This window comes from Manis pentadactyla, chromosome 10 (genome assembly GCF_030020395.1).
Source record: "Manis pentadactyla isolate mManPen7 chromosome 10, mManPen7.hap1, whole genome shotgun sequence".
NCBI lineage: Eukaryota > Metazoa > Chordata > Mammalia > Pholidota > Manidae > Manis > Manis pentadactyla.
This window is the reverse complement of record NC_080028.1, coordinates 95295026-95321781: the sequence shown is the minus strand read 5'-3', so window position 1 is coordinate 95321781 and position 26756 is coordinate 95295026. Positions and strand designations below refer to the sequence as shown.

The window sequence follows — 26756 nt, the reverse complement described above, 5'->3', positions numbered from 1 at the left end:
TCCATACTTGTCTTTCTAGACAGAATTTCCCAGTTTGGCACAGGCTCAAAGCCTAAACTATGGACGTAATGAAAAGTGGTGCATCAGACCAGCCACCAGTTAAATAATGTTTGGGTTCTTGTCAGAATGTCACAGAGTACCCTGTCATTTTGTTTCAGCAACTTGTCCTTCTGAATGCACAGTTCGCCTTATGGCATGCCAGCAGTAAAAATGTCACTTACAATAATTACTTTTTGGTGAAAATGCTTGCTGACTTCCTACCTTCAAGCTGTTTTTTACACAGTGGGGAGATAATAAGAAATGACTTTATCCTGACTGCTCAAGTGAACACTAAATGAAATTTGGGTTATTATTACTCAGATAGTGGGCTGGGTATGGAAATTTAAACAGTGGATCGGATAAACTGCAGAGAGATTTGTCTCTGAAAATTATGGTGGGTTGTACATTTTCAATTGGCTTCTATTGAAAACTTAGGCAGCTGTTGTTTGCCTGCTGTTTTTGGAATATAGTATTTTTCATAATCCTTTTATAGTTCCTGAATGCCTCATGTATTTCAGAGGGCCCTGAGTCACTGTCTGTTTTCTGTATCTTACTAACCAAGCTACTCTCATGCAAGAGTCGAAGCCTTTCAAAAAAATTAATCCACACCATCACTTTTTAAATGTAACACCTTACCCCTGCTGTCAAAATTGGATAGATGAACTGTGTGGCTGAGCTTTTTAAAATACACAAATTACCAGTTTTCAATTTTCCCACTCCTGCGGGTTGCAGACCCCTTGCAAGCAAGGTTTGTGTCTCGTGTCTCTGATTCCAGGGCCTAGTGGAGTGAGTGACACAGACCAGGCACTTTAGAAATGTTTGAGCAAACTAGTGAATGAATGAATGAGTGAATAAAGAGAAGACAGGCAGTCTCTCATGATGCTACAGTAATTGGTGGTCAGAGGATGGGCAGAAACCTGGAGGCTTTCCACTCCTGATCTGGTTCAGATACTTGTCCCATGCATGTGAGCTGGAGCAAGTCACGTGGCCTGTCTGAGCCTCGATTTCCCCTGCTGGAGTGCAGGGTATATGTTTCCACACAGGGCTATTAGGAGAAGCGAATGACACAGTGTAAATGCCCCCGGCCCACTGCTGCCCTCATGTACAGGACCAAATGCATTTAAGTTCCCATCCCTAATCCCAGGGGCAGATCAGCTTTTTGTGACTCCCTGTCATGTTATTGAGATTTAGGCACATTGGTGTGTGGATTGTGGAGACACTGTTCAGGAAGGTAGGACATACCATTTGTTCAGCCTCTAATGGACACACAGATGCAGGCAGCATGGGCGCTGCCCAGCTGTACAGGCAAGCTGTTGAGAATACAGCACGTCTAAGACACAGTATCTTACATCCATCACAGAGGGAAATGGATGTGCCTGCCTCACACTGTGAGGTCACTATGAGGCTAAAGTTCATTCCCTTGAGCTTGGCACAGCGCCTGGCACACAGTGCGTGCACAAAAAATGCTAGCTTAGGTCATAGCTGCTATTACAAATGATGATAAGGTAGGGTTTCCTAATCCCATCTTCCTGCTCACCCCAAGACACTCCTGTGCGGTGCACCGCACCCCATGGTACCCCGACATCCCCAGATGCCCAGCTCCAGTGTGGAGAGGGCCCTGTTTCCTCCCTCTTCCTTGGCCCTCTCCCCACATCAGTGCAGCCCCCAAGTCCTGTGGAAGCTGCCTCCTGAATCTCTCTGGAACCTACACATTTCTCCCCACCTTGCCGCCTGTCCGTTCCAGGCCACCAGCTACTCTCCCCAGGCCACACGGCAGCCTCCACAGGACTGGCCCAGCCTGTGTTCACAAATTCATTCTCTCTACTGACATAACAGTGAACTTGTTCACTTCTTACTTTATTTAACCTGAACTTTTGGTCTTAATTCAACCCTAGATTTTTCAAAGAAAGAAAACATTACAGAGTGGAAGCTCTCTCCCTAATCTCATTTCTCCTGGAAGTCAAATACTGAATTTTCTATTTATCACTCCTGGGCATGATTTTATACCCTCCCCGCATATCCAAGTAGCTACACACAACACGTAGTATGTGCAGGCTTTCAACCTGTGTTCAAACACTGTTTTGCAGGCTGCATGTTACACTCTGGATGCTAGCACATGCAGCTCCAGCCCTGGCATTCTTGCTGCCATTTGGGCACATGGTTTACAGTACGAACAAGCCCCATCTGGAGACCTGGTCTCCTGGTGATGGAGTGTTTCCAGTGTTTTGCTCCTGCAGACAAGGCCTCAGTACACAGTCTCGTGCCTACATAGTGAACACTGCTTGGGGTGAAAGGTGGGCCCATCTTTGAACAGACCTTTTCCTGGCTCCCGACCACACAAGGATTCAGACATCTTAAGCAATTCAAAGGCTCTGTGCAACCCAGCCCCTGAGGCCTCTCTTTGCCTCATATTCTTGCCAGGCTAAATGCATTCATGCCTCAAACCCAGCAGATGTCTGGAACAATCCACTCCCTTGCCACTCCTCATCCTCCCGACTTTTCTGGCTAATCCCCATTCATGCCTGAAGTGTGCCTGAAATGTCAATCTTCCAGGAGGTCTCCGAACCCTCGCCCATAGCAGTGTCCCTGCCCTCATCCGCCTCTCATAGTAACGTTCATCGCCCTGTAGATTCTCCTGGTTAATGGCCATCTTCCTGACCAGGTGTGAGCCCCAACAGGGCAGGGCCCCCTCTGACCGGTTCACTGCCATCTTCCCGGCAGTCTGACTCAGCAGATACAGAATGACTGAAAGAATGCAATGATGCATCTTCATCCATTCTCCCCTAAGCCAGTGGATATCGAAGTCTAATTTGCAGGCAGTGAAAGTCACTCTTCCCTCATAGAAGTGTTCTGAGTTTTGGCAATTAAGATAGTAATTCCCATCATACCCCCCAAATTTGCTCATGCCCCCTTCATAATCAACCCTGCCCCTCATCTCCAGGAGCTACTGATGTGTTTTCTGTCTCTAGAGCTGTACCTTTCCCAGAACATCATTAAATGGTATCATACAGGATGTAGACGGTGGTCTCGCCAGTGTCTCAGTCTTGTGCCAGGCTCTGTGGGAGAAACAGCAGTAAATCATGGAGATTGAGTTTGAATGTAGGGGATCTTCATATAAACAAATACATCTCAGTACAATTGAATAGCTGCTCTTTAAAGAAAAATCAAATTTAGCTTGTGTCTCTTTGCAGCAACCATGTAGTGGGTTCATCCCTCCCTACAACCCTGCTGGCAGTTCTCCAACAAGGAAACTAGGGTGTTCCAAGAAGTCCAGAACCATGGTCGTGCTAACGCAGTCGCTGATAGGACAGCCCCTATGCCCAAGTTCAGCACCTTAGTGCCAAGCCCAGGTCACCTTCTTTTTCTCTTTTTTTAAATGCATTTTTAATTACATGGAATAGAGCAAAGCCTTGGTCTTTCAAAGTACTGTTTTAACCAAAGTACTCCATTTGATAATTTTGGGGGAGGAGAAAAAAGGTAGTGTTCCTTCTCTGTTGACTATATTTCCTGTTCTGTCAAGATGGTGAGTCATATGATCACTGTCCACCCTGCATGGAGGGGCCTGACCATCCCTGCCGGGGGCTGTGGGAGCCTACCAGTGGGTGTGGTTTTGTGGTGCCCATCCTGCCGCTGGAGTGGTAGTGCTTGCTGGACAGAGCTTTCCAAAGAAATGACTTTCTAGCGTGGCATTCTGAGCATGTGATGCATGGCGTCTCTGGTGGGTTCCTTTGCCATTTGCATCTGTCCATGCCCATCCAAAAGCGTGGGCCCTGTTCTGCTTTCTGTGGCCTGCAACCATGGTGGCATCTGTGAACATGTCTCTCCGTGAATGATTGTCCCCCAAGAAGAGCTCAGCTTCAAGTTGTCCATTACCTTTTAGACAGACTCAGAGAGTGTGGACACAGACACAAGCTGGCAGGCAGCACCTGCCCACTGCATTACAGGCCAGGCACCGTGTTGATCTTGGTGTCTGCCTTTGTCCATCACCATCAGGAGCACAGAGGGATGTCAGTAATGTGTGCAAGCATCTCTGTTCTCTTGGGGGTTTGTCACAGCAAAAAAAAACCCATGAGTGGCCTGCTGAGAACGCCTGGGATGGGAAGGTTCTGGTGTCCCAGTGTTTAGGGGGAATCTGCCCAGCTGGCACCCACAGTGAAACAGGGAAGCAGCAGGGCAGAGGCACCATGTGATTTGTTAGCCAGGCAGCCATGATTTTGACCTTGCTGTGGGTTACAGGACACAAACCTGAGAAGAAATCTGTTTATCATGTGGAGATTCACGCCATCCTTGACAGTGCGCAGTGAGCAAGATGGATGATCTGCCAAACTGGTCCCTCGCATGGGTGAATCAGGGCAAATTTACAGTACGATTCCTTTGCTGCTTCAGATACAAAAATAATACTTCCCGGGTTTTATATCCAGTTGTATGATGACCCAGAGGCGAGCAGAGAGTAGAAACCTGGTTTTGTAGGATTCATATTGCCATAAAGATTTCTGTGGACCATTTCTGCTCTTTCTGTCTGTCTGTCTCTTTTACATCCTTCACACACCAGTGTTTTGGGTTTGTTTGCTTTTTTTAAACCTGATTTTCCAGGTCAAGGACACAGGTTTATGCAGCGGAGGAACTCTGTATTGATTTAGGACAATAAGTGGGGTTATTGCAGTTGTTTTATTGCTATTTTATTTTTCTAGGTATTTATACAAAATATCCCTTGCATCTGGAATGCATTTTCCATCCTCTTGAGTTCAGAATAGGTTGCTATCCTGGATATAGAATGTCCAGCAAAGGGCACTCTGGTTGTATGGCTGACTGAAATTCAGTTAGTCTGGATTCTGTTTTGTTTAGTCAGGAAGGGAGCATTTGGGGGGCTGCCTGTGTGTGCTGATACTCAGTGAGTGGGCTGCCCTCTGCAACTTACCATCTTTCTGGCCTGGCCCCTCACACAGGTCGCAGTGGGGGGCTCACTGTATGCCATGCACGATGGGGGTAGGGGAGAGACTGCTCCAGGACCCGAGCTGGTGGCAGATTTTACCTTGTGGATAGGACCCCAGTGCTAAGTCACTTTATATCTTCCCCCCAGATGCAGGAAATTGGGAGATAGCCAAAGTCTCCATTCCAGACATCCCAAAACTAGAATGGATGTTGGGTTTTCCTGGCTATGCTAACAGAGGCCAGAAGGGACTACTAACCTACAGAGCAGCAGGTGGCGCTCCCCACTGGGAGCAAGACAGAGGCCCTTCTCAGACAAGAGAGTGTGGAGGCCTGAGCGCCCATGCCCACAGGCCCATCTCTTCCAGCAGGCAACAGCATGGCGTAGATGAACAAAGAGCTCAGCTTTCAGAAGCGTGTCCTGGGGTTTGAGGGAGAGCAGAGCATGTGCTCCTCTTCCATCCATTCCTGCAGGCAGGGTGCTGAGGGCCCTCTGGGATCACAGTGGGAACCAGCGTGGGGTCTGGAGACTCAGCACTGGGCCACCAAGGGGCCGGCAGCCAGGTGTCCTCTTGAGGGTCTTCATAATTGTGGTAACCACACCTCATGTGCAGCCCTCATTTAAAATAACCTACCCATCAATTTTGTTCTGGAAATTATGGACAAAATAAGTATACAAACTGTAACTTAGCTGAGGTACTTCTGAATTATAGAATTATGGGGTCCCATCAGAAGAAACCATGACAATAGTGGTAGCACGTGATTAATACAACGGATATTTCTTAACAGAATACCCTTGTACTGAGCCTTCAGAACCCTTTTGTTTAAACCCCTAGTTTTTCTTCTGTTGCTATTTTTTATTTTTTAATGCAGAAAAATTAGAAGTTACTCTCAGTCAAAAAACTATGATACAGTTTGTTTAGACCCCTAGACTGCCATACCAGTCTTGTAGAGGCGTTAATTAGTATTTCGTAGATACAGAAAGTGGATGTATGTGGCAAAAGATGGCTGCTCTCAGCCTCGGTTTTTCCTGTGCTCTCATCACAGAAAGCACTCCAAAGACCTCTGCCAGCTGCAGCCCTGCGCCCGAGTCCCCCATGAGCTCCAGCGAGTCAGTGAAGAGTCTGACTGAGTTGGTCCAGCAGCCCTGTCCCCCCATTGAAACAAGCAAGGACGGCAAGCTGCCAGAACCAAGTGACCCGCCCGCTTCAGACTCACAGCCCACCACCCCCCTGCCTCTCTCCGGACACTCAGCCCTCAGCATTCAAGAGCTAGTCGCCATGTCTCCAGAGCTGGACACCTACGGCATAACCAAGAGGGTCAAGGAGGTGCTGACAGACAACAACCTCGGTAGGTCCCCCCACAGCTGCCCCATCTGGGGCAGTGGGTCATTTCCTGTTGTTCTCAGGAAGGGTGGACAGAGGGAGCCTCAGGCCAAGCCAACCAACAGATTGAACATTTACAAGCCACCTGTAGAACATAAAATGTCCTATAGTTGTGAGAGCTGAGAGCTTATAGTGGTGAAAGCTCCACATGTCAATCCCAGCCCACTCCCACCCCTGCACACCACCAGGGCTCTTAGAATATGTCCATGCGGTCTGGAGCAGACTCAGGCCATCCACTCTGCCCAGCTGGACTGGGGCATACGAGAGCTCCAGATCCCTGTGGGCAGCAGAACTGGGCAGGGTCAGCATCAGCCCGCATCATCTGGACGACATACTAGAAGCCTGGCTTCAGATCCTAATGTCTGCTCACCGCCTCTGTGATACTGAGCAAGCTGCTCTCTGAGCCTCCTTAGTAAAACTGGACTACCATGCCTGACTTGAGGTAGGAGTAGCGATTGCTCAGCGCCCTGTCTGGTAGGTAATCATCTCTTACTGTCGTCCTGCTGCTTCATAAAGCCACTCCATCTTGCAGGCCCTCCACTGGATGAGGAAGCCCCTGCAGAACTGCATTCACCGCCTCACGCACTGGGTTCCCAGCCAAACCCAGGCCATTTGCCTGGCCTGTGCCAGGCATCCCGCGTGCTTAGCCTGAGGCAGGTCTCCGAGGCTCTGTGGCACCAGTCGCTAGCCAGTAGCTGCCGGAATATCAGGGTGCTTCATTGTTTTAAACCATTGCGCTCCTGAGGTGTAGTATTGACCAGACCAGGTTCCCCTATTTTAGGCATCCAAAGATTGGAAACAGCCACTCTCTGAATACTCACATCCTCCTCCTTTTCCCAAATACAAAAGTCACTTAAAGGCACACCATCCTCTGCAGTGCATGTTAAGACTGCCCAAGAGTGGCTGGAATTCACCTAGTCCCTTCAGAAGGGGCCTTGCTTGTCTGTTTCCCCCAGGATGGAAAAGGAGAGAGCGGCAGTGAAGTGAGTCCCTAGGAAAGTTTGCATGGTGACCTGACCACCCCAGGGGGTAGGCCAGCTTGTCTGCTTGAGGCCTGATACCCACTGCTGGTGCTGAACAGAACAGGGAAAGGTAGTATCAACTGAGAACATTTTTAATTAAGCTAATTCATAAACATAAAAATTTAGCTGTTGGTTTTTTAAATGGCTGTGAAGCCCCATGTGTTCATGAGTTACTGAAATGTGCAGGGGTTTCTGGACTTGGGTCATCCCCTTCCCTACAGTCTTGTCACAAGTCCAAGGTGGCAGGCCTGGCACATTATTGCTGCCCACTCCCTTAGAAGAAGTGTCATCTCATGTAAAAGTTGAAAATCAGCTGAAGAAAACTCATTTTAAAACACTGGTAAGTTGTGAGATCACAAACACTGAAATCCATCCTTGGCCTTCCCAACCATGTGTCCTTCATTGCTGGGGTTTTAGCTGGTGTTGGTCTCATGCAGCCCCAGCAGAATCCTACTGGCCTTTAGAATTACATTTTCAAAGGCTGTGAAGCATGAATTAGCGATCCAAAGGGTGCAACTTTCACACCAGACAGATGACTTCCTCCTCTGTGAGCAGGAACTTCTGGAACAGCTCCATAGCATCACCCTGGACTTTAGAGATGAGAAGCATCTTCATGGTGGTTCTTACTGGTCCAGGAAAGAAGCTGCCTCCCCTAACTGGGGTCTCCGAGTGGAGTAATGAACACAGAGTGGGACAAGTTACAGCTGAATTGGGCAGCTTGGTCAAGACCCAAGTATCCTGTTACATTTTGACCTGGGATCCTGAGGTGTTTGTGGGTCGGTCTCTTGAAATCATATGCAGAATGCATGCATGCACATTTTATCACATGAGGGTCTGTAGCTTTCTCAAGTGATCAAGATTGAGAGCCATTTCTGTGAAACCTCTAGAAGTCCTACAAATAATTTTCCAAGAATAATTCCTTGATTCCCCCCCCCATACAACTAGACATCAAGCAGATAGTAACTAGCCATCATATACCTCACTTCCCTACATCAGCTCCTTGGAATTACATGACATTTGTTTGCCAGATTAGAATTAGGTAGAATTTATTTATATAAACAACCCCAACAAAAAACTTGTAAGGATTTAGGATGTTTGTAGGCTAAACTAAGAGTTTGAAAAGCAAGGAAACTACAGGTTTACAACATCAGTAAATGTATTTCTAAGTTGAAGTGACAGATACAAAAAAAATCTTAAATCCAAAACTTTTCGTGCAGTAAGTTTTACAAGGCAGTGCCCCTCCATTCTGTCACAATGATCTCCTGAGCACAGGTGGCAGTGTTTCCCTCTCACAGATGAGGGACGTGAGCCACCCAGGGAGTAGTCAGTGCCCACAGCTGCTGAGGAGGTTATTGTGCTCTGTCCACTTCATGGCACTGCACACCAGCCTCTCTGATCCCAATCTCCATCCACCTAGTAACTCTGGTTCACTCCAGTGCCCCCATGACCCCACTCAGGTTGTGCCTGGTTCTCAGTTGTTCCCTTAGAAGTAGTGGCCCCTCTTACCCTGCAGCTAAGTGGCTCTCAGAGAAGAGAAGTTTTCTTTTTAAGCTTCTGTGGAATATTACAGACTTAATGCTGCTCTGCTTTCTGGAGAGAAATACCCTCTGATCAGCCTGGGGAGCGGGCTCCCTACCATGGCCTCGGAGAAAAGGCATCAAGGAGGGACTTTGATCCACTGTGAGCTTCAGTCAGCAAGGCAGCTTAGACTGTGGGAACAGACTTTAGAATTGGAAATAGCCTGCTTTTCAGAAAAACAGCCGAGGAGCTCTCTCTCCTTCTCTTTCCTGCTGTGACCTTGGGTCAAGTGGCCTGTTTTCTCAGCAAGACCTGATAACCTTGCTAATTGTGAAAGGAGGACAGCGGCCCTATGGTTTGAGATGGAACAAGAGTGCTCTCCCCATGTGCTACTTAACCCCCTGAGCTGGTTAGGGATTAACCACCTCTTACAAATGCCACAGGTGGTACCCAGGCCTCAGTTCATTCAAAGTCTGAGGCTTTTTTGAGAGAAACGTGTAGCAGAGTAACAGTGACCCCGTCACCAACAGTTTATCACAAATCTGGTTGAGGAAATGCTTCCACAAAGTACCTGCTCTGAGCCAGGACCCAGCTGACCAGACTCTAGGCCTTTAAAACCATGTCTGATTTTAACCTTAACACATGCTTGTCCCTCCAGATCCCTGGGTCTCAGTGGTGACACCTCTCCTGGTTCTGTTCTTTCTAGGCCAGCGCTTATTTGGGGAGACCATCTTAGGGCTCACCCAAGGCTCCGTCTCTGACCTCCTGGCTCGCCCGAAGCCCTGGCACAAGCTCAGTCTGAAGGGACGGGAACCCTTTGTCCGGATGCAGCTGTGGCTCAATGACCCCAACAACGTGGAGAAGCTGATGGACATGAAACGGATGGAAAAGAAAGGTAGCTCCTGCCACCTCCCCCAGCCAGCTGCTTCCTCATTTATAGACGTGCCATTTCTTTCAAAGCCTTCACACAGAACTGCTGACGGACACTGATCTGTGACCAAGGGATTGTAAGGCAGGCAAAGATCTTCTGACAGTCATCAGCTGATGAGTGCCCAAGCAGATTGGTGACTTCTTCTACCAGCTGCCTGAACTCAAAGACATTATAGCATTGGGGGCACTTTGACAATTCCTCACAGTCACCCTGGGGTCCATGTACCCTCCTTTAAGGAGAGCAGGGCCCCTGAGAAGTGAGCGTCACAGCGCTCAGAGGTGGCCTGTCTGCTGTCTTTGTCCTGTTGGGTGGGTGGGCTGTGACAGCATTCACTACACATGTACTAGTGCAGAGCTTCCATCCTATTAAAGAGCTAATCAGCAAATGCATTTGTAGATAAAGAGACTTGTTCAGAGAAGGCAGGTGCCTCTATTAAGGCCACCCAGGCAGGAAGAGGCAGAGCACATTCCCGCCATCTGTGGGGCCACACAGGACACAGCCACCTAGAAGCCCAAGGGCAGCTTGCTCTCACCAGTGCTGATCACCGTCCCTGCCCAGGGGGTGCCATAGCGCAGGAGAAATTCTAAAATGGGGAACCTTGAAGGCAGAGCATACCACCTGCTCTGTCCCGTGGTGTGCACTCTCATTAGTCTCCGCTCAGAGGGCATGGTCCCAGGTCGCCCACAGTGCCGTGAGCTCGCCAGGTAGCCAAATCTGAATCCCTTAGAGACTGGGTGCTGGCTGCTGGTCTGGCCGTAAGAAGCTGTGACCGCCCTCCTGGTCATCTCCTGCAGGTGGAGAGTGGGTGCCACCAGCGCGCAGGGCTGTGCCTGGCCCCAGTGTGCCCGAGCCAGGGGGTGGCATGAAGCCCAGGCTCGCATCCTCTGAGCTCACCAGGAGAGCCTGCTTTTCAGGCCTATGGGGCAGCCCTGTTCTCACCCTGCCAGGGAGAGGGCTGGAGCTCCAAGGAAGAGCAAGTATCCCTGGTGCCTCCTCGGGGAGCCCTATGGGCGGGACCCCTTTGTCACAGGAGAGACTCCCGCCCAGGTCCTCCTGTCTGCCTGGTGCTGTGCTGGGGCTTCCCTCGATCTGCGCAGCTCTGTCCACAAAGATGACACTATCTGAGAAAGATGAGGCTCTGGGGTTAGGACACACAGCATCATCTCAGCAGCTGGCAAACAGGGGGCAGGATCCCAACTCAGGGGGTCAGACTCCAGAGCTGGTACCCTCGGATCTGTGTACTGCCACCTTGTGTGGAGAGGCCACCACCCTGGGGCCACACACCCAGGCAGGGCCCTCCAGGAGCTGCGCCAGCCCTCGGGAGTGTGGACCAAGGCTCTGACACGGGCCCCAGCCTGCTAGGCAGCGCCAGAGGCCTGGTGCCCCGTCACCCCCAGAAGTTTAACTTTTTATCATGGGAAATTTCAAACATAAAACATGAAGCCAGTGTACACCTCACTGAGTTTTAGCAGGTAGCAGAGCTCAACCAGCAAGTTTAAGGTCCTCCACCCCATCAGAAGTGCCCACCACCTGGAGCTTCATGAGGTCGCTGCTCCAATGGCTCCCTCCCTGTGGCCAGCCCTGGGGAAGCTGCCTCCTACTGCTGCAGGAGAGAGGCAGCCCTGGTTCTACCACCTGCTGGTGTGATTCTCCTCGCAAGCAGGAAAGGACCTTAGCCCCACAGACAGATCTGTGGGGGCCTCCTGGGCCTATATTCCTCCTCCCACATGGGGTCCAGGTGCCATCTTGTGTTACAAAAGAGTTAGTGTTTCAGCTGGGTCCAGGTCCCTCCTCACCTCCTAGGGTCCCTATAAGTGGCCAAGGCCTGCTGTCTCTTCTCTAGTAGGGAATCTCTCTAGAGGAGCCATGCACCTGGCCCGTCAGGCCCCGCCCCGGGTGACAGGAGCCTAGCGCTTCTGTGGTCCGTCTGGCTGCTGGGCATCCTCCCAGGGAGCAGCTGGCTAGGCGAACCAGGCTCATTTCCTTCTGGCCTTTGACTCTGTTATGTGCATTTTCTTTGGGGGAGATTTGCCCTCCCAATTATTTTCTAGTTCTGACCATAAAATTGCATGTTAGTTACATAACTCCCTAGCCTGTCTCTACATCTGCAAACTGAGGAGGATAATGCTATTTCACACTGTGAGGCCAGTGTGACAACCAACACGTACAGTGCTCAGTAAAGGACAGTTACTGAAATAATTTGTATTGCATTAAAATAGATGAAAATAAGTTATACTCCCAGGCTAGACTAGATTAGAAATTCTGCACCAGGTAATCCAAACTATATGTTCACTGTGCTTCCTTCTCTTTCATAAGCCATCTGCTCTTTTCCTGTTAGCGTGAATCTTTTATAGCTTCCCTTCCTTCCTTGAAAACCTTCTCACTCTACCCTCATGTGCCTCCCTGTCACAAGATGGCCCTTGAACCAGTCTGCTTCAGTCACAGGCAGGTGCAGATGCACACACAGCCTCAGTCCTCTCCCCAGAGGCTGCAGATGGACCCTGGCAATCCATAGTCCTCTGCTGCGACATTTACGTGAGGCCAAACATCAGTGCTGCCTGACATGTGGTTCCTTGTGGACACAGCCTCGGTAGGGGGATTGGCCACCATTAGGCAGAGCAAGGCAGGCAGCAGTGCCCAGAACAGGCTGAGGCCAGGCGTCAGTTCCATCACTTCCCCGCAGTGTGACCTCAGACAAATCATCTAACTGCTAAGCCTCAGTCTGTCCATCTGTAACTGGGGAAGATGCAACATGAGTGTGAGGACTAAGTGATACCGTTTGCTGCTGACATGCCCCTCTTACTCCCACCTGCTGTCTGAATTAGTAATATTACTTCACATCTTCCATCAGTTTTAGGAAGTTTTAAAGAATTTTCAGACTGTGGTTCAAGCTAATCCACTAAGAAGAGCACTATGGATGATTCATTTGCTCAAGAGGTTGGCAGGGTTTTTAACAGGAAGTCCACGTGGCTTGTAACTAGTTGGTGGCTGATGCTGTGTAAGCCCAAGGAGCACTGAGGGGGGAGGGCCCTGGAGCAGAAGCTGCCTCCCCGCAGTCCACTCAGCATGTCGCCTCGACAGTCACGCACAGTCCTGAGCCTCATCACAGCTGCTCTCTGTGCTCCTCCCAGCGCTTATTCTGCCATATAAGCACACATCTGCTCTTGTTCCAGCCGTGCCTTCCAGGGCAGGCCATGTCTCCCAGGCTCTGAGCACCCCCTCTCAGCCACCTCTTCCGTCCCTGGGTTAAGGTCGTTCCGGCAAGCTTTACTCTAGGGCCCCTCATCCCCATCTTATGCCAGCCTCCTGCTCACACTCTACTTTTTCTCAGGACTGTGGCTCTGGACCACGGCTTCATCCAGGGAATTGTAAGACCTGACCCCATCCCACAGCCAGGCCTCCAGGTCTTTCTCCTCCTTAACCTTTGCCTCTTCCCCAGATCTGGTTATCACCAGCAACCACTCTGCCTGAGGTACCTGCCCCCCTGGCCACGAGCCACCACCCTCCCACCTTCCCGTGCTTCATCCCACCTTACCCCACGTGGCCCCCAGACTCTTCCCCACTCTTTCCCACACTCCCAGGCTTTTCCCCACCAGTTTGCCTTCTGCTGCCCTCCTGTCCTTCCACCAACATCCCAACTCCTTGATCCAGCACTCTGGTGCTCCCCAGTCACCATCTCTCACTTCCCGTTCCTCATTCCCCTGCAAACCCCAGCCTGGGATGCGTGCTCTGCCCCTGTCCTCCACCCATCCTCCATGGCTCCCGGGACCTGCTGGAGAACTTCCCAGCCCCACATGGTTGGTGCTGCCTCAGATCTGTATCTGCAGCCTCAGTGGGGTCCTCTGCACTCTCCCACCCCCGCCACCCCACCACCCTCAGGATTTTTTCCCACATGTCCATCACCTCTCCTCCTGCTTTCTAACTTCATAGAGCAAACAAGCCACCAGCTGTCCCCACCTCAGTCCCTATAGCTTGTCTGGATCCCCACCCGTCCTTGCCATTCCCCCACACCTCTCTTGTTCAGGACCCATCCCCCTACACTCCCAGGGCTCATCTTCCTACTCGCCTGTGTCCCTGGCTGTCCTCTCCTCTCATCTCGGGAACATTACCAGCTTGCTGTCATCTTTAAAGTCCCACCCTCAACCCTTCAAGAAGCCATTCCATCTCCCATTTTTACTTCTTAAAATAGTAACTCAACTTGCTCCCTTTATGTCCCCTGCTCCCATTCACTGTCCAGCCCACTGCAGTCTGGCTTCCGCTCCCACAGCCCCACCATCTCTGTCTACCAAGATCTCCAGCTACCGCTTGAGTTACCTTTGGTCACTAAATCCAAAGGAACTTCTAAGTCCTTGTCAGACATTCCTCTCTGCAGCACAATGTGACTGACCACCACTCCTCCCTCACCCCTTCTGTCACACTGTCCCCTCCCATCTCACTGTATGCTTCCCAGGAGTACCTTCTGCATGCAGGTGTTTTCCAGGGGTCTATTCTAGGCCCTTCTTTTCTCAGTGTCATGACTTTGATTACGATTTCTATCCTAGTAGTTCTCAATTCCTCTCTCTAGCCCAAACCATTCTTCTTAGCTTAAGACCTGCCTATCCAACTTCCTGCAGAACATCTCAGTGCGGACGGCTCAGAGATCCCACAAAACCAAATGAACATTTCCAAGATGAGCCATCATCTTCTTTCCCTTTAGCCCCCTTTCCCGTGCTGCCCAGCCAGAGACACCACCCCATCTCCCAAGCCTGAGGCCAAGGAGCCATCCTCAGCTCCTGTCTCCTTAGTCCCTCATTAAGTCAGGCTCTAACTCCCTTCATGTCACCCCCTTGACACCTCCATAGCCCTCTGACTTTCCCAACCCCATCACCACTGCCTAGTTCAAGTCTTTATCATCCTTACCTCCTAGCTGAATGCCTTCTTCCCATCCTTCCCACTCTACTCCATCCGCCAAACTGTAGCCAGAGCAGCCATTCAGAAGCACATGTAGCTGATTAAACATATACAGCTTGATTAGAATCTTTTCATTTCTCCCCACTGCCTTCAAGGTAAAGTCCAAACTTGTGGCCTACCCTGACTCTGCCCATCTCTCCAGCTTTATGTCCAGCAAGCTCTCCTACCACCACCACCACACATGCACACACACAGTGCACACACTTTGGCCATGCTGTTTCATGCCTCTGTGTCTTTGCACATGCTGTTCCCACTTGCTGGAACCTCCTATCATCTCCTATCTCATCACCTATTGTTTCTGGCTTATCCCCCTTTAGCTTTCAAGATTCAATTGAACATCATCTCTCCTAGGAAGTCTCCCCTGACCCCCTCCCCAGGCTGAGTTGAGCTATCTCCCTTGGTGTCCCCCTCCATGGTACCCCACACTTGCTTCCCTCATCACACTTCCCTAGAGTCATCTATCTTCTCTGTGTCCTCCACAGAACTGTTAGCCATGCAGGGACAGATGGGGAGCTCACATTGTAACCCAGCCGGTCCTTGCTGAGTGTGTGTTGGGTGTATGAATGATTCTAGTCCAAGTGTTTTGGGATGCTCTTGGAAGAGCAGGACAGAACAGCCGGCCACCACAGGCTGCACAGAAGTCACTGGGATTCAACAGTGTAGCATTGTGCTCTTGAGGGTCAGGGTTTGGGCTGATCTCAAAGTAGGCCTGCATCTCAGCCTGACATGTTTCCCTCCTGCAGCCTACATGAAGCGGCGGCACAGCTCAGTCAGTGACAGCCAGTCCTGCGAGCCCCCCTCTGTTGGCATTGACTACAGCCAGGGCGCCAGCCCCCAGCCCCAGCACCAGCTAAAGAAGCCCCGCGTGGTGCTGGCTCCCGAAGAGAAGGAAGCTCTGAAACGAGCCTATCAGCAAAAGCCATACCCGTCACCAAAAACCATCGAAGAGCTCGCCACCCAGCTCAACTTGAAAACCAGCACTGTCATCAACTGGTTCCACAATTACAGGTACAGCTCTGCTCTCAGCCCAGGACGTCAGGGCTCTGAGAGAGCACACGCTCAGCCCCAGGGCACACGCTGGTCTGCACTGCCGGGAGAGGCCATTACTGACACACCGGCACGGTGCTCTGGGGACCTGGCCTGAGTGGGGCCTGAGAACTTGAAGTTTGGTCAGTTAGTTAGCTTTTACTGGTTTCCCTGGAGGTTTTAACTCCAAAGATGCAGGGTCGCATAGTTAGAGACAATACGTATCTGCCCTGACCAGAAAAAAACCTCTCATAATATCATTTAATAAGGGAGAGTAGGCATCCATGGTCCCACAGTAGTGAACGTTCATTTCTTATTGATTTTTGGATGCTTTCTCAGGGTCTTTTACAGTATTGTTTTCCAAATTAGTTTGGTTTTGTAATTAAATAAATTAAGTAGTGTAAGACCTTTCCTTTTGGAAAAGTTCTTAAGTTAATGAAGATTTATTGAGCATCTACTAGATTTCCAGACACTGAACTGAGCATTTTAACCAACACTGTATCACTTGATTCTCACAGCTATATAAGGGATATAGTTTTATCTGCATTTTACAGATGAAAAACATAAAACTCAGAGAAGCTAGATAGCTTAACTAAGCAGGTAAGGGTCTAGCACTCTTCTGTAGAGCAAAGTAGACTGGGATAAAATGTATGGATTCAGTAATGGAAATCCATTGACAGATAATGAACTGTTGTATTGATAATGATAATTATCATAGCTATAACCAAGACTCCCTACTGTTGGAGACCTAGAATTCCCAGTGGCCTGTTGGAAATTCCTGCTTGTTTGATGCCTTGTTGGCCTCCTGACAGCCGTGGTAATGCCCACCACCTGGTGATCAGCTGATCGCCATGGAGACCACTCATTTGTGCATTTAACATAAGCAAATTCAACTGTGCACCCTGAGCAAAAATGAAGGGGGAGGAGAACAGCAGTACAATTCAAAATAGTAAATGGGCTCAAGTCCAGATCTTAGGTAGATACTCAGTAAAGGTTTTCTTTCAAAAATAACAGCAACTAAGCTGACTGGCCTAAGTCAAATGGGAAAACCAAGGGCAAAGATTAGTTTCAGCTGCAGAGATCTGGAAAAATAGCTTGCAAGAGGTACAAGTTGTACAGGTCTTGAAAAAGGAATTAAATTAAAGAATTTTATAAGCCATAAAACAGGTTACATGAGAAGTGAGCCCCAAGTCATTCAGAATTGGCATTAAGTTCAAAGAATTGAAGTCACCTGCATAAGGTCACCAGGAGGTAAAGTGCAGAGACTCAAACTCATCAAGTGCTCCCGCAGTGGCTTTATTTAGTTCAACTGAGTGAGGGCTCTCCCTGGCTTTAGCTCCTCCATTAAATGCTTAGTACTGCCCACTTGACCCTGGAGACCCCACGGAGCTTCATAGAAGCCCCACACACAGTAGCACCCAGCACACATTCAGTCAGTGTGTTTAATTTCTAAGTAAGAAGGCAGTTTCTTACACTCTTTCTGTAGGAATTAAATGTGAAAAGTTGATTTTCCTTTCTCCCACCCCACTGGAATTTTTTTCCCCAACAAATTTTTTAACGCCCATCAGAAAAAATAAAACTTGACTCTCTTATCCCTTCACCCTCAGGAAATTAGAAGTATCTCAGGGTGACCATCTTCCCAGAATGAGGCCAGGAATGGGCAGAACAACATACCACAGGACACCTGGTCTCCTGAAAGAACAGGTCTACCCAATGGAAACCCTTCCTAGCCCTAACAGCCATGGTGTCCTGGTGTCCCATGAACCTTGAGTGACTAATCTGAAGACCAGATCTGGTCCTGGGATCTGGACTTTATAGACCAGAAGATAATATTCCTTATGGACATGGAGATGAATCTAGGCTAAGAAGGATGATGTCTAATATTTGTTGAGCATCTAATATGTGCCAGGCACTGAGCCAAGAGCTTTATAGATTTGTTATCTCATTAAATCCTCCAATCAGCAGGCAAGTCCCATTTTACAGAAAAAGGTTATACACATTAATTAGGCTGGTGAGGTTTTCCCCCAGCCCTTTTACCTCAACCTTAGCACTTATAACAGGGCTTCTGTCATTCAAAGGGCAGCTGGATGCTAAAAAATAATTTTTGTCTTGTCTATTATACATTAATATTTTGTTTAATCTTAACATCTCTGCAAGGAAGATACTGTTCTCCACATTTTTCAGATAAGAAAACTGAAGCTCAAAAAAGTAGCCTGTCCAAGTTACACAGCTAGTAAATGACAAAGTCAGATTTCAGACCCAGGTTTGCCTGGTTCCAAAAAGCCTGTGCTCTCTTCTGGACCAGTCTGCCTCTGAGACTCAGAACCTGGTGGAGCTGGGGCCCGGCTAGGACCAGACCTTTAGCTGCCTGTCTAGCCTCTCACCCTCCCAGGGTGGGATGGCATTGGGCATCAACCCAGCTGGCATTCTTGGCCACGTAGGGACTTGATAGCCAGTAGAGCAAGTTTGCCCTCCCACGTAGTACCCAGAAATCTATTGACCGGACCTGCCATTTCACAGGCTCCCAAGGTAGCCCCAGGGAAGAAACAGAGTCTTCAGTTACACCTGGGAACTTCCTGGGGACTTCAGGACCTCACCCTGCTGCTCTGGCTGAGATCATCTTCAGAACAAGGGTCAGAGTACACCCTACATAGGGAGCAAGTAACTGTTAACAGATAACCACCCCCAAAGTTTGTGTATACTGTACTAAACAATAGCCAGGTTCTCCCTGGTTCCAACCCTTGCCACATCTAGTACAGGACCTGGCATGGCATCAAGTGGGTTCTCAAAAAATGTTACCTGTATTGAGTTTTATTTACTGCAGAAAATATTTTCATGCATGCCTTAACTCAGGGGCTTCCCACAGGTCCCATTTCTGCAAAGACACTGAGCTTATTGCTAATTTACCTGAAGATGCTTTCCACTAACAGTTGGCATGTTACCACAGGCTTTTTCACCTCTTTGCTTTGGAATAATCACCTAGAGAGACTTCTCATGGAGCCTAATACTGGAGCATGGTGGGAGGAAGAAACTTTGACACCAAAACAGACTTAACAAGAGCCTTTTCATGTCATCACCAAGGGCTCCAAAACAGGGAAGGCCGGGACCTTTCTGTAGCTATTTCCTTCGTTCCCAACAAAGTCCTGGTGCTCATTTCCTACTATAGGCTGAACTCAGCTTGATTAAAACATGCTTGATGTGGAGCAGTCCATATGTGGTCTCCTTCCTACTTGATCAAAAGTGACCCTTCTCAGTCTTGTGCTTTCACAGGAGGAATTTAATTGAAACACATAATTTGGTAGAATCTTACCTCAGCCTTGACCAGAGCCCTTGACCTGTCACAGCTCAAAGCTAGATGCTGAAGATTTTCATGTTGGGCACTAATCATTGGTTCTCTTTCATGAAGTCCTGATGAGGAAGATTAGTTAATTAAGATTAATGTTGATTAATTCAGTCAGCGTTCATTACGTCGTCTTATGCCACGCACCATGCTAGGGGTGTGCAAAGAATGGGACCCTGCCATTCACAGCCTAGTGTCAGATGGGGTAGCATGGAAATCTGCCACTAAATAACATTGACATTGGTGCTCCATCCCAGAGGAGAAGAGGGACTAGTGTTCCAACCGGGGGGCAACTTAAGCAAAGGCACAGAGTTTGGGAAACAGCAGGGGCTTTTGCTCAGCTCTTGGCGAGCCTTGCTGAGGCGTTCTGGCTCTGCCTTGCAGGTGGCAGGGGCCCCAAGGGGACTGCCAAGTGGGTGTGAGACACCACGCCATGCAGAGAAGGGGTGGGACAGAGGTGGAAGGGTTCTGGGCCCACCCTGCATAGCACCTCCTCACGGCGGCCTCCCCGCTTGTGTCTCCTAGGTCTCGGATCCGCAGAGAACTCTTCATTGAGGAGATTCAGGCCGGAAGCCAGGGCCAGGCAGGGGCCAGTGACTCCCCGTCTGCCCGAAGCAGCCGGGCAGCGCCCAGCTCAGAGGGCGACAGCTGCGACGGCGTGGAGGCTGCCGAAGGCACGGGCGCTGCGGACGCCGAGGAGTCAAGCGGCCCCACGGCCGCCGCCAAGTCTCAGGGAGGGCCGGCCGAGGCGGCCACGGCCCCGGAGGAGCGGGAGGAGGAGCCGCGGCCGGCGGAGAAGGCAGAGCCACCGCCCTCGGGGACCCCAGCCCCGGACGCGGTAGACGACGAGGGCGGGCCCCAGGCGCCGCCGCCGCCACAGGGCCCCGCGGAAGGCCCAGGGCCCGTGCCAAACCCCGCCGCCGCGCCCGCGGCCGGAGAGGACGCCGCTACCTCAGCCGCCCCGCCGGGGGAGGGCCCGGGCCGGGCCCGGGACGGCGCCGACAGGAGTTCCGCTTTGCCAAGCACCAGCGCGCCGGCGGCCGCCCGCAGGCCCAGCTCCCTGCAGAGCCTCTTCGGCCTCCCGGAGGCGGCGGGCGCCAGGGACTCGCGAGACAACCCCCTGAGAAAGAAGAAGGCCGCAAACTTGAACAGCATAATCCACCGCCTGGAGAAGGCCGCCAGCCGGGAGGAGCCCATCGAATGGGAGTTCTGAGAGGGCACCGCCAGGCCGAGTCCAGCCGGGCCGGGCCCAGCCAAGCAGGGCCGAGTCTAGCGGAGCTGGGCCGGGCCGGGCCGAGTCGGGCCGGGTTGGGCAGAGCCGAGCCAAGCCGGGCAGGGCAGGGCAGGGCAGGGCCGAACGCCGACTCTGCGGCCTGGACCGTGTTGCGCACTTACCGCCCTGCGGGCCACAGGGCAAAATCGCCATAGGCCAAGGTGCATATAGAAAACAAAGGAGCATTAAGCCCAATCTATGTCGTGTTTTCAAGGAAGAAAACGGAAATGTGTAGTCGAGCTTTTTTGTACCCTGAAGTGTTTTTTTTATTGCCCTAAGTGATTTCCACAGGTTCTGGAATAACTCTTACAGCTTTGCCTTGTGCCCTCCTGTTTCGTGTGGGCTTTAAAAAAAAAAATCAAACCCACATATTAAAAGGGGGCTTTTTATCTGCCATCTAATGGCTTCAGAGCGATAATACACTATTATCTTCTTAAACCAGGAAAAAAGGGGGGGGATTTTTCAGAAAAATTAAAAAAGAAAGTTTTTGTAGCTGTTCAGTTGCCACTAAGAGATTGCACAGTCAAACCGACTCTAAACACACTAGTTTGGATTCCTAAATATTTTCAAGTAAAGAGTCTTCTCGTTTGAAACTTTGAATTAAAACACATTTACTCCACATATTTTTTAACAAAAAGAAAAGTCACATCAGGAAATAACTGATATTGTGGTAGCTGGTGTAGTGTTTTCTTGTACGTGAATAGAATCCTGACATCTAGTGCACATTGATCCATAGCTTTAACTGACTCTGGGCTTTTGCTGACCAGGGTTTGTTTAATACACTCCATTCTAGGCCAAATCAGGACAAAAAGAAAAGATCCGAATCTAGGTATTTTATAATCTGCTTTTTAACCTCTAACCGCAGAGCACGCTGATCAGACCTCATATCTCGGAGGTTTAGGAGACAAGTTAGAACTGTAGCATGTACCCTTTCATTTTCTTTAATTTATGGTGTCCATGTCTGTGTTAGCACGTCTGCACATGTGCGAGCTTTTAAAGAAAGGAGGAAAGAGTAGGCCGCGAAGGTCGCAGCAGGCAGCTCTGGGGCCAAATGGGGCCCGCCCCTCGTAGACAGCAGTCTTTCCGTGGCACAGAAGGCACCACACCTCACACCACTCTCGGGGCGCCTGATGGACTGAGCCCCACCAGGGGACGCGCTCCCTGGGCCTGGGCGGGGCTTGCGCCTGCGCGGGCTCTCTCTCCCCCTCCCTTCTCACCACAAGCACTGATGACTGTTGACAGCGTGGGAAGCTTCCTTCCCTGCAGAAGAGGGCACGTGGCAGTCTGGGCTCTGCTCCCACCCCCATTGAGATGGCCCAAACTCACACCAAAACGTTGATGCTCTTCACTCCCAGACCAGACTATTGGCCCTTCATTCGTTTTGCATCTTGGAACGTTCTTTTTATGCACAGTTTAGGGCAGTCTAAGTACAAATCAAAAGTCTAACTTGTCTCTAATTCCTCCTGTTGTCTATGTGTATATGCGTGAGAATAGAGGTGGGTGAGAGTGTGCGTGTGAGCGTGTGTGCAATTTTATACGTCTGTGTATTTTCTTAAGTACCTGTGCACACATAGAGTGCATTACTGCCACCTTTTTTCAATAAGCTGTTTATCAGTTATGGCTTCTACAATTTGCTAATTTAGACTCCTTTATTGCCATATCTTTAAACTAACAATAGATGATTTCGGTATATATATATATTTTTTTTTGCTTATTTATAGGTGCTGTATTTTATTATCTGATTGTTAGGAAGGGATGAAAGGGGCAAATATTCTTTAGAGGGATAGACTGCCGGCAGTATTGGGTATAATTTACAAGATGTAGTTGTCATACTGTATATTACTGATTGAAAACTTTTTGACCGTATTGTGTATCATTGAAACCTTTGTCTTAGGTCAACATCTTTGGATGACGTTTAAATGGTGCATTCGTTATTTCTTAAGTTTAATTAATATTACCTTTTTTGATTTTGGGGGGGTGGGAGGGAGTTATAATTTTAAAGGTATGCTCCCGCTATTACACCTCAGTGTGCTTGTATTAATAACCTTGTAGGACTTTGTGAGATGTGAGACCACATTTCTTGCATGTTTTAGAAGTTATGTATTTCAGTTACAGCCCTTTAACCTGCAGCTGCAGCATTTAGTTCAAGTTTTCACAAATCTAAGAGTCACTACACTAAAGACAATGCCTTTTCATGATAAAGAAGTTTTCAGAAGGCTCTAGGAGGCTGGGAAGCAGGCTGGTTGTCTTTTGATGTTTGCATCATCTCTGAACTTGAAATCTGGTTCAGTGAGAAGGAGAAGCGAATTCCGAGTGGAGGAGCTTTAGGGGATACGGATTCACATCTGGCTCGACTCGGGTGCATTCAGAAGAGCAAGTTTGCATTTGTGCACATTAAGACAGTGAGTAGCAGAGCCCCTGGCAGTACTGTGGTGTCCTCTCCACGAAAACCTCGAGGGACTTTTGTTATCGTATGTGATGAATCTCAAAATACCTGATTTTCATTAGAATGAAAAGCGAGGAGTTAATGGGAAACATAAGGGTAGTTGTTTAGGTTTTAAAGGCATGACTGTTATTTACAAAGGTATCAAATCCGTGGAAACTTAAGAAGTATAAATTTGCCCATCCCAGTGGCCAGAAAGTAACAGTCTAAAGCAGCCTCTTTGGCTCTTCCAAGCAATTTAATCATTTTTGTTGACTTTTTTTTTTTCTTTTTTTAACTAGGTTATTTTTGAGTTCCATTCTGTCTTTTTTTGCCAGACAACATCTGGGTGCTCGATACAATCAGTTGGTTAAATTTCGCTTGCAGTTCTGTGTTTGTATTTTTTCTCTATTTATTTTTTTTTATTGTGTTCCCAACCCTATGATCTTTTGTGTTAAGCTGTCACTTTCTGAAGTAGTTCTAAGAGCTGCCACTAAATAACAGAAACCTGTCGGGAGAGGGGTCCCCCTCATTGCACCCTCTGTTTGAGTTTAAGGGGTTGATCTTTCATCTTAATAAGCAATATTCAAGTGCCTTGAACAGCATCCTCTCCACGGGGTTCACCTTCCGCTGGCTGGCGTTCCAAGCAGTAGCTCCCACAGGCAGCCAACCTCCTCCTCTTTCCGCTCCATCAGTTTAAAAAGCTGATTTGTACCTCTACCCTGGGGAAAACGGTTCTGTATAAAACACTAACACTTAATTACAAGCTCCATTATACCATTTTAAATGGCTTCTTTTTGTTAATTGGAGGCAGTGTTCATAACTTAAGGTTTTTGCCATTACTTAGCTGGCTAAGTGGAGGCCCTGCAGAAAAACCAGTGTTCCCGTTCAGCCTCTTGACCCCCGGCTCTGGCCCACGCGCTCCTGTGGTGTCTGAGGTGCAAGGGGTGTGGGTTCTGTCCTGGACCCATGTCTGCTCGCCTCCACGGCTGTGGCTCTCAGGTGACCTCTGACTTTTTGCTTCTGGATCAGTCAGCATGTCTGTGAGTTCTGTCCTCCAGATTGCTCTTCTTTAGAAAGGATTCCACAGCCATTTAGGTCAACTGGATTATTCTCAGAGCCAACCTGCCCAATGACATGAGGTGGCTTATGATCAATAGACTGCCCCAGGATACAGGCTCGGGAGAAGTCTCCAGGAAATGCCCGGATGGTGACTCCTGTGACTACTAGCAAATCATGGCCACTAAGTCTGGAAAAGTGACAAGAGACAAAAAGAAAGTTCATGACCTCCTGGGACAGTTCCCTGTACTTCCAAAGCACAAATGCCTCCCCACCCTTTCTCCTTCCCATTAGCATCTTTGTTTTCTCCCACTTAATAACCATCCTGTCCAGTGTGGATATTCAAGTCTGCTTGTTTTGGTCCAGACCAGAGGGCTACAGAGTTTTGGGATGGGTTTCCTCTGCTTTCCTGGCCGTGAGCAACCCTCCCCGCCACCCCCGTCCCCCAGGCCTAGCTGGCCAGCTCTAAGAGGAAGGAAACACTCCTTGGCTGGGCACATCAGTCATGCATCTCACAAGCAAACCAGGCAGAAGGCAAGCTGTACTGTAGTCCGAGGGAAAGCCCTGGGGCCCTCAGCCGTCATTCCCAAAGAGACTGGGCCAGGAGCTGGCAGACAGCTGAGTCTGCAGACCGGTGCCTACCCACTAGAGTTGGACTGGGTTTCTTTGTTCCTCCTGAACTCCTGGCCCTTCTTCAGGGGTGATCGATGAACTCTACTGACATTCTATGCAATGTTTTTCATTCCTCTGATTTGAGAAAAATAAGCCTCACTGAAAATAGCAGAGGAGCCGGGAGGAGTGTACACACATCCTCCTGGGATTAGCACAAAGCGAAATGATGATACCGACTCACTAGACCTTGAGCTGGGGGACAACAGCCTTTGCCTTAAATGCACTATGACAGGCGCCTCTCAACAGCCCTATGAAAACAAGAGTTGCACTTAGCCATCCCAAGTCCTTACTTTTGGAGGCCTGTAAGCCACCTGTGCAGGGGGTTCAGCAAGGCGAGATCCTGGCCTGTGTGGTGAGCTCGGTGGGCTGTTGGCCCCATCCCTTCAGGCTGGAGATGTGGCTACCCCTGCATGTCCTCCCTGTTGTCACTCTCCTCTGTCCCCTTCAGCCTCCTCACCCCATGCTCCCACTTGCTGTTACTCCTCACCCCGCACTCCTCAGAACCTTAAGGCAAGTGGGTCAGGGGAGAGGGGAGGCTGGAAGCGCGGCATCCAGGAGTGTACCATGGCCTGGCAGGCAGGCTCCTCCCCTCATGCTGCAAGCACCGCATGGACAGACAGCTGTGCTCTGCAAGGCACATGGATTTTTCTCTTGACTTCCACCTGTTCCTGAAGCTCTGATAGCTGTTGGCTTTGCAGGCAGGGGTAGTCTCAGGCCTCAGAGTGCCTTGTCTTTGGCCTGCCTTTGATCTCTGCCCATTCATGCTTAGCTGTTCAGATCCATCACAGCCATTTACTTGCCCTGGGCTGCCCCTAAATGGCCACATGAGGACTCTTCCCCAGGATTCCCACCTGCCATTGGGAAGCTCTGCCTTTATTGTCTCTGGCACTGGGAGGTTATGACCTCGGTGCCACTGTCAGATCTCCTTTGGAGTGTCTCAGGACAGAAGAAGATATGGCGTTTTCCAGCCCTCACACCTGCCTTCAATCACATGACCCTTCCCTCTCAAAAGAAAATGCCAATTTGCACCCAGTGCTGAAGAAAACCAGCTCCCAGAGCTGCCAGCTGGATGTGGGCCCACCCACTCTGGTGATCTCCTGATGGGAAAACATTTGGACGTGGGAGCCTAATGTTCATCTGATGGAAAGCATTTGGACGTGGGAGCCTTGGGACTATGTTCTGCCCTCATGGTGTGCTTGGGCATTTACCAAGAAAAGCTCACATTTAGAAATCCCCCTCATGCTTCTGTGGGTTTGTTTGGGCCTGGCTGGCATTAGGGGAGCCTTCATGCCCGCCAAGGCAGAGCCCCTGCCCTCAGTGGCAAGGTGATGGCCTGGAGCTCTGATGTGATGTTGCTCCCTTTCTCAACGTATTGAATGTTGGTCTGCCCAACGCCTGCTAAGAAAATGGTCCAATCTGGCAATACTGTTTCATTCCCATCAGGTTCTGCCTTTTTGTAGATGAAAACTACCAAGGAAAGAAGGGAAAACAAGTTCCCAGTTAAAGATCAAAAAGGTGCAGCCTGCGAAACCCTCAGAGATGTGCTGAAAGCTGAGGCTGAAGCCCTCGGGGTGAATTGAGATAGCAGAGGGGCTCAGGGAGCAGTAAGCTGAGCATAAGATGAGCCACACCCAGAGCCTTCCCTCCCCCAGGAGCCCCAGCAGGAAGAAAGAATGTGGGTCCCACGCGAACCTGCTTGCAGGAACTGCCCTCCACCACCTCCCCCAGGCCTCACTGCTGCCTTCCTCCACCACCTCCCCCCCAAAGATACAGTGTCCACGCTCTCAGTGGCATCATCTCCATTTTCATTTTTGTATAAAGTGACATTTAGCTTTAACAAGACATTTCCAAAGCGCCTAGTCTCCAAAATGCTAACTTTAAAAGTTGGGCATTGTAGGCAAAGAATCCTAAAAAAGGCTAGTGAGAGAAAGACATGAGGCTATGCATAAATGTGCACTTCCCCACCCCATTACTAAACTTTTTAAATAACTTTGAGTTGCTTTTCATGGATCATTTTAGTTTACCCAATAACATTAGGAAGTATTGTCTGTGTTATTGTAATTTCTGTAGTGTTTGGCTTTAATTTCTACCACAAAATATGCTATATGCTATGTATCAAGCTTTCTGTGATCAGAAAGGAAAGGTGCCTTATATCCCAATGTCACGGCGACCATCCCTATGGAAAATAAT

General features: G+C 49.5%; 1 protein-coding gene across 17 annotated transcripts in view; it reads left to right on the top strand.

Annotated features, from left to right (window-relative positions):
* CUX1 (cut like homeobox 1) overlaps positions 1-26756 on the top strand; it is a 378856-nt gene that overhangs the window by 332190 nt on the left and 19910 nt on the right. For 13 of the 17 annotated variants that reach the window (XM_057487282.1, XM_057487285.1, XM_057487283.1 and 10 more), the window contains 4 exons: positions 6016-6318; positions 9600-9788; positions 15518-15782; positions 19666-22382. The exons of the other annotated variants lie outside the window; for them this stretch is intronic. In XM_057487282.1, the coding sequence (XP_057343265.1) occupies positions 6016-6318; positions 9600-9788; positions 15518-15782; positions 19666-20353 (1445 nt within the window). In that variant the 3' untranslated portion in view covers positions 20354-22382. Of the gene's footprint in view, positions 1-6015; positions 6319-9599; positions 9789-15517; positions 15783-19665; positions 22383-26756 lie in introns of those variants that run through there. 17 annotated transcript variants of the gene reach the window in all.